Raw genomic sequence first — 11,529 nt, 5'->3', positions numbered from 1 at the left:
TATTAGATGTATGATTGATTTTTTTTTAATACAAAATGCAGAATTGTGATCTTGTGTTTTGTATGACTCTGTATTCCCCTATTGTTATTGCAATAAAAAAGAAGAAAAAGAATCCGAAATCGCCCCCTAACCCTCATTCACTATTCCTTACGTTAGTCCACTAATACTGTTCATTTGAAGGAGTGAGTGAATTCGGACAGCCATAGAGCGTACATCGGTTGTACAATCGTTATTGTGGTGCAATGTAGGATTGAATGAGTGGACTCAATAACGTCCACTGTGGTTTCGGACACCACAACAAATGGCTGTCTCCTCAAATAACGTCCTATTTGAGGGTATAGGGGTTGAATAATTATTTTACTACAGTTCTGTAGGGATCTGCGTTTTATTTATGATGACCACGGGCATTAAAACTAGCGATAAATATAGTGCATTGTTGCAATGTTATATACCTGAAAACAAAACGTAAACTAGGCATTGTTTTACTATGTGGATGTAGATCACAAAGTCTCATTCTCACTCCACTGAGCACAGTGCAGTTAGTACCACCACACGGGGTCAGCAGTGTACTGTCACAAAAAGATATAATCCCTTCTATTTTACTTTTTACATATGTGAAACAGCAAACATTTCAAATAGTAGTATGTGAGACTGTTGTCAAATGTGACATTACCGTCATCCTTAATTCGGAAGTGGTGCTTCATCCAGGAAATCGTTTATTAAAAAAAAGAAGAGAGAGACATGAAATGGACAAGCTGCGTGCTTGTATTGTAGGATTTATGTGCTTGGATTGTTTGCTGCATATTCTGGCAAAATGTAGTAGGATCTTATATTTCAAGCATACACAAAATTTGCATAATATGAGCAGAAATTGTATAAGCAGTATGATATTCTGATACTCCTTATTTGTTGCCAATAATGAGTAACTTAAAAAGTGTATACTTTATTTAAAATGCAAGATAGGTGAATAACTAGTGAGATTAATGCACATGTGAACATGTAACAGCACACTAGATAGTAAATCTGACTTTAATGTTACTTTATTTTGATTTGAATTAAAAATTTCAAATATTACAATACAGTTCAGTTAATATTTTGTAATGTATGAGTTTTGACAAACTATTTCATGTTATGAATATGACTGTGGAATAAAAAAATTATAATATTACAGCTGTTTAATAAATATTTCCTAAGAAATACAAATAACGAAAGACTTTCCTAAAATTTATTTGGAGACATTCCGTTAATAGCATAACAGAGGCCGAGGCTGAGGCATTTCAAACACAAGCATTTTAAAGAATGCACAATCATACTAATATGAATATGTAACATTTTGTGCGTTTTTAACAACCGTAATAATTGTTGCTATAGGTACTAGTGGCACGGGACAATGACCTGAACTCAGATTAAAAAAAATCAGATGATCTCTGTTCACGAAGAAAGTGTCTGGAGGCTCTACTGGATGACTGATGATGGAGGGGAAGTTTCTGGGGTACCAGTTAAGGAGAGTCCCTTTCGGTCCTCTAGATGCACTTTACACAGCACTGGTATCAAGCCTGTGCTTCTTTATCCTTTGCCTTCTGTTCCCTGTTATGCCTGTGGGGATTAAAGAGCACATATATTGAAAATCCCCCACACTTAGTCACGCACCTAAATTGCACAATATGCTGGAAGACCCTGTCTGCTTTATTGCTACTATTGAAAATCTTGATAAAGTGTAGATAACCAAAAAACAAGCTTTGAGTTCACAGCTGATAAAATGTGGGAAGAGTTTTAGAACAGAATGTTTGTTTTTTTAAAGACACAGCAGCAACAAAGCATCCCACTTAATTTAAAGTGGCCTAACAAAAGTGTTTGGGTGGGGAAAAAAACAAGTACACCTCGAGGGAGGAAAAATTATATAACCCCTTTAAATTACCATTTTGAACCATTTTAGGTATTGTCAGACATTAAATTAGACCGTACAGTTGATTCCTTTTATAAGCTTTTTTATTATATACATCTACATAGCTGATGTTTAAGTTTCCCTCTGTTGATCTGTCACAGCCATCGACTGATCCAGAACCACATGCAGCTGTTGTGAACGACATGACATCAGATGGCTACTATGCAAGACAGTCTAAAATAGTTGAAAAATAGTCTAAAATCAAGCACACTCCTGAATGTATTCTATAGGAGTGAATGTACTCACTGCCATATTCTGTAGAGCTGTGATCCTCCTGCACCTCCAACAAAGAAGTTTACAGCAAATAGATTCCAGTTCTTCGGTATAATAACCAGGGAATACCTGGACCAAATAAGACCTGAAAAACATAAAGTGAACGAGATTTGGAACTTCTAAATGTGCACATTTTTAAAAAGAGTCGTGATATATACCTGTGGCTGTCAGCACAGCAGATTGGGAGGTACTGAGTTTCTCTGCTGGACGTGCCATGTCTGCTAAACCAGCTAAGACCAGACCCTATGTGAAATCACAAATAAGTGAGAAATAAAAAGAAGACATTTTTTTACAAATACAAAGAACATCCAGACGCGGTATGTTGTTAATCTTACCCATTTAAACATTGGTGCCCAGAAAAACACAGTCTTTGGACCTAAACAAAGAGCAAATCAATTAATCAATTCAGTTAAACTCATGGTTCACAGGTAAAATGTGTGTAATTGCGACAGGTTTCAGATGCGTTTCAACATACAAAACAAAAGGAACCAATACTTGATCTTTACATACTGGCACTTTTTCCATTACCCATTATCCTTCCAAAACATAAAGGTAAATGTAAACAGATTTTTTTTTTTTTTTTTTTTTTTTTTACAGGACAGGATAGTGCGTGGAGGAAGGGATAGGAGGACTGGGATCGAACCTGAATCCCTGTGGCTCTGTGTTGTGAACTTAAAGTGATTTTCAATAAGAAATCAAATGTACAATGGCTGATCATACAATTATGGACTATTATATGTAAACACTGAATATTTGACCAATCAGTGAGACTAAAATGCATTAATCAGCTTACATTGGAGTTCGTGCCATCAGTGATCTACATAATACAACAGATTTGTTTCAGAACATTGAGAAAACAATCTGCATTAAAAAAAAGTAATATCATTTAATAAAAAAATCAGTCATCTCTATCGCTTAATATGACCCCCTCCCTCTGGCAAAGGTGAAGCTAAGGTCAAAATCTGCTGTGCTATATGCCAACACAGTTCTTTTGTTTAATCTTTTTTTAGTTTATGTCTTGTCAGTCAACCTCTGTTTATCAACACGCATCATTTGATCTCTATTTATTCTACCACCAAAAACTGGTAGAACTATAAACATACTGACATACTGAACAGAAATACATACTGAAGATAAATCACGTGAGGTTATTTTAACAGAACATACATTGAGTTATTCAGTAACGAATATATTACTGAGAATGATATCTGTCTGCAAAGGGCAATTTGCACAAATACAGTATCATTGAAAGTGCCAAAAACACTCATACAAACATAACAAAAATCCGGAAAAGTGTCAACAATGCACCATGGTTCCATGCAAGATCAAATTTAATTCTACATATTATACAGCGCCTATAATTCATTACCATGTAGATACACGTCTAACACTTTCCTAATATAATCAACATTTTCTATATCTAAGAATATATTATATTCTAAGCTACATCTTCATCAAAGGAGATTCATTCTGTTCCAAGCTCATTATTACCTTTATTTTAAATATCGGAGTTACTGTTTTTTGACCAATAAGACAAAATACCTGCTCAGGTAGCAGTCTCTATGGCTGCACCGTCATATGACGCACATCAGTGTATGCCGCCACTTCAAGAGGTTAACAGGATCAGTGTCAGTGACAAAAAAAAAGGTCACACTAACAGCATTTGTGTTACCTGCGGGGTGGTTATACACAGGTCTCAGTTTAGCCGGCAGCATATGCTCGATCCTGCCGAGGATTCTGTGGTAAGAAGCTCTCAGCCCCACCATAGCCATGATGACTTCTAAACAAGCTAAATGCTACCACTGCACGCACGAAAATACAGCTTAGGACGTGCAGAACACTCTAATGCTATTGAACCGTGGTGTTTCCAAAAGGCAAGAGCCCGTAGTCAAGAAAACAGGACCTTTGGACGAGCATAAAGTACCAAGTCTACGTTATTGTCCTACTCTCGACCTTGCTAATGCAGTTTGTTTTCGTTGGGAAGTGTCAGTGGGGACGCGTCGCAAAGCTAATTGCGTCATGATGTACTGTGGTATAGGATTGGTTGACATGGTCAAGCCTCTTTGTGTGATTGGCTGGAAGGCGCTCGTGCGCCCTCAAAGGGCGGGACCTTTGATAAGTCAGTACTGTGTGTATGTCTGCGATCCGCCGTAAAAAAACAAGAAGAAGAAGAAGAAGAAGAAGAAGTTAGTGCTGTAATAAGGAAGTTGATTATTTAGCAAAGCAGGCGCTGAAAGTATCACACATAGATATGAATATTCCACTAAGTACAGAAGTTAAGGTCAAAATCAGAACAGCTATAAAAGGAAAATAGCAAGAAATTTCGAATGTGGAGGAAAGAGGAGGACATATCATTTAAAATCAAGTAGGGGGTTGAAAGAGGGAATTTTGGTTGTAGAAGAGAAGACACAATCATTATTAGACTTAGCCTTGTGCACACGGCTCTAAATTATTTCCTATATGGAATTAACAAACATGAGTCTGTTAATCGTAGTTCATGTGGACCAGCAGAAACGTTAGAGCATGTACTAATATATTGTACTGCTTATGAAAACGAAAGGGTATTCCTGTTGGAAGAATGAGAAATGGGGATAGGAGATATTACACTTAAATTACTGCTGCATAATGGACTGAATCATGATAGAATAATACATTAATGAGATACTTAAGAAAGGTAGAACTGTTTAACAGGATTCAGAAGGTAACATTTGATTTTATTTTGTTTTTCTTCTTTTTTTTATTGCTTGAAAAACATACAAGATCCAAACAAATCAAAAAAAAAAAAAAAAAAGACTAAGCTTAATACAATTCCAAGAAGTCAAAGCACTTTGAGAAATGAAGCTGTTTTCGCGGTCATGTTTAGAATATAAATATTCCACGAAGTTGATTGTGGAATAGGCCTACTGGGCGTGGAAGTTAAAAGTTTCCATGCAATTCATAAAAATAAAAGAAAAAAAGAATCCTTCACAGTATCCTTTGTAGTGAAGAGCACGAGAATAGCGTGCTTGGATTTGTTTTGTTTAATATAATACAGTGCATGAAAATATGTGTGTGTGTGTGTCATTAATGTGTCATTATTTTCTTCTAGACTATTGTAGCGTTTTTAAATCCCTCTTAATTTTTTTCTCTTTTCTTTTTCTTGTTTTCTTGTTTGTGTATTGTCTTGTTTTGTTTTAAGAGAAAAAAAATGGTACGTTACTTTTCTCAACGCTTTTAAGCATAGATATCATATATAAACGCTTTTAAGTATGAACCAATCACTATTAACCTATTTTATTTTATTAAAGACAGTACTATTTCGAGTTTTTATTTGTATGTCAATCTGTGTATCTAACAGATTTATCCTATTTATATATATATATATATATATATATATATATATTAGTGTACAAATACCTAAAAAAAAATATTCTTGAGATTTATCCAGTCAGCGATTCGGCGTAACTTGTGCGCACACTTGACGCTCTCGAGAGCGGGCCGCTCATTACAGTCAACATACTGCGCCTCTCTCCCTTCATTGGCTTTGGGCTCGAGATGGATTTGACGTACCAGAGCAGCAGAGGCTAAAGCGGATAGCCAAACAAGAAGCACAATATTTTTACTACACCTTAAAGCAATCATGGACGTAGTGTCGGAAACGGATCGCCGCGGGGGTGTCGATATCGAGGAGTAATATTCTCTCATTCATCCAGTATCAGTTGTCGATGAACTTATATGATCGACTATATTAGGCTTTGTGTAGGGAAACAATAATAATCAAACGACACGGAAGGAAGACAAACAGAGAAAAGCGTCTGCTCTCCCCTTTTCATCCATGCATGTCTCAACGTTAAAGGTTTAAACAACATGTCCTGCTCTGGCAACCTCATTTGGGATGTAAGAAAGCGCACCATTGGATGCACAGATCCATTTGCGGTCAGGACAAAATATTTAGGTAAGAAACTACGACCAGTATGTATGACACACTTAAAAATCAGACTTGTTTACGAAGACCTTTTTAGGTGACAGCTGTCATTTGAGCTTGCACACAGGACAGGGACTGGTTAAAGATCATCTGACCTGTTACTCTGATGCTGATCTGTTTTCAGAACGGCATAATGGAATCGTACCACTGTTAACATTTTGGTTAAGAATAGAAAAATAAAATAAATAAATAATGAAATGTCAAACTGATTGGTCTGGAAAGAGCTCTGTTTCAGATTTTCAGATTTAAGGGGAAGTAGGCTACTTGTATTTTGGCTACAATTTTCTTCCTCCTTTTTTCCTTTTTAATTATACCCATTTAAATTATGCATATCTCACAATTGCATATTATATCAAAAATGAAATAGACCAATGATTCATTAGGTATCAATGATTCATAAATCCTTTGTTTCAAAAGGTTGTTTATGTTCCAAAATATCGAAGAAAACATTTATGTATATATATGTATAGACTAAGTGCCAAAAACGTTTTTTTCTTTTCTTCAAAAATCGCTCTAACAATTAAGAACAATATAATTTAAGAAGCATACGAAGAAGGATCTATCTGTTATGAAACATGAGATATTATTAGGTTTCTGTTTTTACTTTTTTATGCATGCAAATTTGCGTAATTGACTGTCAGTCTTTATATTATTGAAGGGAATCATAGTGTGAAGAGGTTGTAATAATCCATCAAAACATGCAAAACACAACACTGCCACTTTACATTAGCAAGCTTGTTTTTCCACAAAATTTCACTTGTTAGTCATTGACTAACAAGCGCTTTTGATTTTGACACAAAACATGTATTGTTGTTTTGATTTTCAGTTACAGATTAATATGGCTTGCAGATATATTTTATTTATTGCCATAAATAGTTTAGCTCTTATTTATTTTTAGATCGAGAACCTCAGTGTTACCAAATCAGGATTGAAAAATGTTTCCAAACAAGTTCATAGTTCACACAAAAAATGTCAATTTTGTCATTTACTCACCCTCACATTATTGATTTTTTTTCTTTTGTAAAACACAAAATTAGTTAAATCATGGATTTCCATGCTGTATTTTTCCATATAATGAAAGTGAAGAGGCACAGAGGCCGTTAAGATCCAAAATGACAAAAAACATTATAAAAAGTACCACAAACCTAGTCCATGATATGATGTTAGCACTAGTCTTGTAAAGCCATATTATCGCCTTGTGTAAGGGTTAGGGTTTGAAACAGATCACTCTAAATTGTAATGTAGACATGCATTTTCTGTAAAGCTGCTTTGAAACAATATTGTGAAAAGCGCTATACAAATAAATGTGAATTGAATTGAATTGAAATGGTAGACAGAATTTCTTTCACTTCATATTTTCAATTCACAATCATATTTTGATTCAGTATTACCCTGTCACTGTGCCTCCATAAACTGAACATTTATTATAGGAATAAATAGGAATTGTGCTCATGGCTTGACAGCGAAGAGAATCTGACATTATCTGACCTCTAAAAGTCATTTTCACTCAAATCAGGCAAAAGAATATTTTACTTCACTGGTGAATAATATGTAGCTCTGTTGTGTAGTCAGACATCCCTCTCTGCAACATTACACTTGAGCTGAGAGACCTGAGAGAAGTGTCAGCCAGTCTTGGCAGACTTCAAAGCACGCTTATGTAATAGAATCCACCTGGTCTGACCCAAATATGTATTTTAAACAAGACCAGCTCAGCTCATTTCTTCTCTGTACCCTAAAAATCGGGTGCTGAATTCTGTTTGGTTAATGACTTGCTCCAATATGTTCAGTGTTTTGTGTCAGTGAGCTGTTTTGCTCTGGATCTCACATTCAGATAGTGATGATAGCATATCATTCAGAGTGTGCCAAATTTAGCTCGGCTCTTGTTCATATTATGAAACCTGCCAGCGCTAACTGTTAGAAACAAAGATCAGCCAAAAATACAACAGAGTATCTGTTTTATGCATTTGTGAATGGAGTGAGAGTAGATTTACATCCCTACAAATGTTCTCAAATTTTAGTCTGCAAATCCCAACCCAGTCCAAAATGCTGAGATTTTGCATTTTATAAGTGAATACCAGCTTTTGCTTTATTTTGGCATGTGTGATCTGCCAGTATGGAGGTTGTACTATCAATGCATAGAGCAATGTCATCTCAGGCTGTTGCTCTTCTCCAGGCTTGCACCATTGAACATGTTTGGCCTAAGTTTGCCTCTTGCTATTTGTAGCTCCTTATTACACAGGCTGAAAATACAGCCATGGAAAGATCTGTCATTTACCAACCACACGCAGTTATCTGCTTGTCAGGAATAAAAACATAAATTATGTAAATGTTTCTTAATGCAAGAAGTGCCAGTTGTGGCTTGCTATTGTCGTTGTATTGCACCAGCATTGTTGGGTCTAAACTACAGTATTTGCATGACAAATAAATCTATGGTATTTTATAAGAGATTAGACAAACAAAAGCAAAACAACATCCACAAACTTGAGATTACCACATCAGCGTATGACAGGATGTTTTCCATCTTTGTACAGCGACTCAGCAAATACAGGAGGTAACGTAATAGCGTTTTGGCATTTCTCCAAAGCAGTGAAGATATATCAGCAGCCATTAACAATCATTCCAGCCTCCTCAGGCACATAATATAGTTTTATACACACTCCAGCTTTGATTTACAACATAAATGCGCTTTCAACCTTAGATTAGTGTGCATGTTATTCATATAATAATTCATATTCTTATCCTTTGTTTCTCCTATACTCAAGTTCTTCAAGTGCAAGTTCTTTTTTTTTCTCTCTCTCTTGACATAGAACCTTGTCTTGTAAATTACTTGTAAAGGTGTCATTTTGGCAATAGTGGTTGACTTCCAACTTCCAACCAAAAACTGTTAACACTGTGGTGCTATCAACACATTGCTGTTGTTTGTTTGAGTGGCCTGATGTTTCAGCATTGGATCTACTTGCACTACCATTCTTTAGGCCGCATTTATTTGATCAAATATACAGTAAAAACAAATATTGTGACATAATATTGTCATTTTAAAAATAGAATTTAAATAGAATTTAAAATTTACATTTTAAAATGTAATTTAATCTTGTTATTGCCAAGATGAAAGTCATTACTCTAGTCTTCAGTGTCACATGATCCTTCAGAAATCATGCTGAATTGCTGCTCAAGAAACATTTCTTATTATTATCAGTGTTGAAAACAGTTGTTGATACAAACTGATACATCTTTTTTCAGAATTCATTGATGAATGGACAATTCAAAAGAACAGCATTTTTATTTGTAACAATATAAAGGCCTTTATTGTCTCATTCTTGCTAAATAAATTTCTTTCAAAATTCTGATGATGGGAAGAAACCTGTTTGGAAACAGTCAATTGTGCAATTGGTGCTGCTAATAGCACATAAATTACAGCTTTAAAGGGCTGAATTAAATGTGTATTTAATGTGGGCACACTTCAGTTGTATGTCCTTGTGAATACTCTTTTGTGTGGTTTAACAGACCATACAAATGACTGAGTTTGTAAGTGAAAGGAGATGCCTCAATAAAATGTGTTATTTCTTTTTCTGTAGGGAGAAAAGAGTTTGTGCAGCGACTGAAGCTTGAAGCCGTTCTCAGTGTGCACGATGGATGTGTAAGTCACTAAACCCTTTGTTTCACCTGTACTCAAGTCTCCATTTGTGTCTGATGCTCTTGCCCCCCAGCAGTCTTTCTTTGTTGATTAATTTTTTTCCTTGACAAATGTGCCTGTAGGAGAATGTGTCTGTCTGGGTTATTTTATCTCAGGGGAATGAATCGTTGTGCTTGTATTGAGTGTGAGTGTTGTGTGTGCGTCTCTTTCCACCCACTTATCTGTGGCTCCTGTTCTTTATCTGTCAGTGATTTAAACTCAAAAGCTGATAGGCGTCAGACAGCCACCAGGGACGTCATTTTGTCAATGTTTCTTTACTGCTGGGACATGTACTCTATTTTAATTTCAAGTCTAATATCCGTCAACGGGCTTTAAAAAACTTGCAGTACCAAACTGGCGCAAGTTTTCAATTTGTTTGTATCAGTGAAAAGGATTCTGTATTTTACTACAGTACCATGAGGATTTGAGGCCTGAACATGGGCAGGAACAGAATGCAGCAGTTTAATATGGTCTACCAAGGATTGTTCACAATAAGCAGATACAACACATCACATTTGTAAAACCCCTGCTGCTAAATGTCATAACTACACCATTTGGCTGCAATGAGCATCTTTCTCAATTGACAGCCATTAAAAAAAAAGAAAAAAAAAAAGATATTGTATTCTGATGAAATACACTACCATTAAAAAGCTTGGGTTCAGAATTTTTTCTTTTAAAGAAATTGATACTGTTATTGAGCAAAGATGCTCTGAATTGATCAAACGTGACTGTGAAGACATTTACAGTGTTACAAAAGATTTCTCTTTTTAAATAAATGCTGTTCTTTAAAACTTTCTATTCATCTAAGAATCTTGAAAAAAATTATTATGATTTCCACAAAAAACGTTAAGCAGCACAACTGTTTTTAACATTGATAATGATAAGAAATGTTTCTTGAGCCTCAGATCAGCATATTACAATGATTTCTGAAGGATCATGTGACAAGACTGGAATAATGATGCTGAAAATTCAGCTTGGCCATCACAGGAATTAATTACTTTTTAAAACATATAACATGTTTATTTTAAATTGTAATCATATTTTAATGTTTTTACTTTTTTTTTTTTAATCAAATAAATGCAGCTTTTTAAAAAAATCATTTAAAAAAATCTTTGAACAGTAGTATAGGTTTTTTGCAAGCAACATTTAGATATTAAATATTTCATTATATTATAGTAGTCAGCAGTGGCAGCCTTAAGCATCTGGGGGCCCGTTTCAATAACTAATATGGGGCCCTACCCACATAAAACATACACATAATAGAGCAGAAAAAGCTCTATTGGTATATTATTTTATTACGTGCACTTTCAGCTTCATGAACAGGCAGCTCAACATAGAAATAATCCAACTTTATTTGATTAAAACTATATACAATTATACAGCGTTTTACGTTGGAATAAGCCTCACCCTTTCACGCAGGGCAACTTTGACTTGCGAAAAAAAAACAGAAAAAAATTGTGGCTTTTATAGGAGCAGAAACTTTCGTTTCACAACCTCGTAGCTCGTGATCAATCTACCTTGGATGGTTTAGACATTATGGCTGAAAATCAATATCCTACGGAGAAAATGAATGGGATTTTGCTGGTCTGTTGGGGTCCCCCTTGGAGGGCAGGGCCTGTTTCAATTGAAACGGGTGAAACATAGGTAAGGCCGCATCTGGTAGTCAGTAGTAAG

At 35.3% G+C, this 11,529-nt stretch overlaps 2 protein-coding genes across 16 annotated transcripts in view; one reads left to right on the top strand and one right to left on the bottom strand.

Annotated features, from left to right (window-relative positions):
• Positions 1-1,024: 1,024 nt before the first annotated feature.
• On the bottom strand, positions 1,025-4,256 carry mpc2b (mitochondrial pyruvate carrier 2b). The gene is made up of 5 exons (XM_084122159.1): positions 3,891-4,256; positions 2,554-2,594; positions 2,377-2,461; positions 2,192-2,303; positions 1,025-1,596 (listed from the first exon to the last, which is right to left on the bottom strand). The coding sequence occupies exons 1-5, from the start codon at positions 3,988-3,990 to the stop codon at positions 1,551-1,553; spliced, it is 384 nt and encodes a 127-aa protein (XP_083978285.1). The 5' UTR covers positions 3,991-4,256; the 3' UTR covers positions 1,025-1,550.
• A 1,421-nt stretch (positions 4,257-5,677) lies between these two features.
• The window catches only part of dcaf6 (ddb1 and cul4 associated factor 6), a 28,226-nt gene continuing 22,374 nt past the window's right edge, over positions 5,678-11,529 (top strand). For 10 of the 15 annotated variants that reach the window (XM_084121991.1, XM_084121989.1, XM_084121990.1 and 7 more), the window contains exons 1-2: positions 5,735-6,152; positions 9,758-9,819. In XM_084121991.1, coding sequence (XP_083978117.1) covers positions 6,065-6,152; positions 9,758-9,819 — 150 coding nt within the window. In that variant the 5' untranslated portion in view covers positions 5,735-6,064. Of the gene's footprint in view, positions 6,153-9,757; positions 9,820-11,529 lie in introns of all 15 variants that reach the window. The other 5 variants (XM_084121992.1, XM_084121987.1, XM_084121993.1 and 2 more) reach the window with 5 other exon arrangements.

Source organism: Abramis brama (genome assembly GCF_963993115.1).
Source record: "Abramis brama genome assembly, chromosome: 8".
NCBI lineage: Eukaryota > Metazoa > Chordata > Actinopteri > Cypriniformes > Leuciscidae > Abramis > Abramis brama.
The sequence above is the reverse complement of the archived record's forward strand: the minus strand, read 5'-3'. Positions and strand labels throughout refer to the sequence as shown.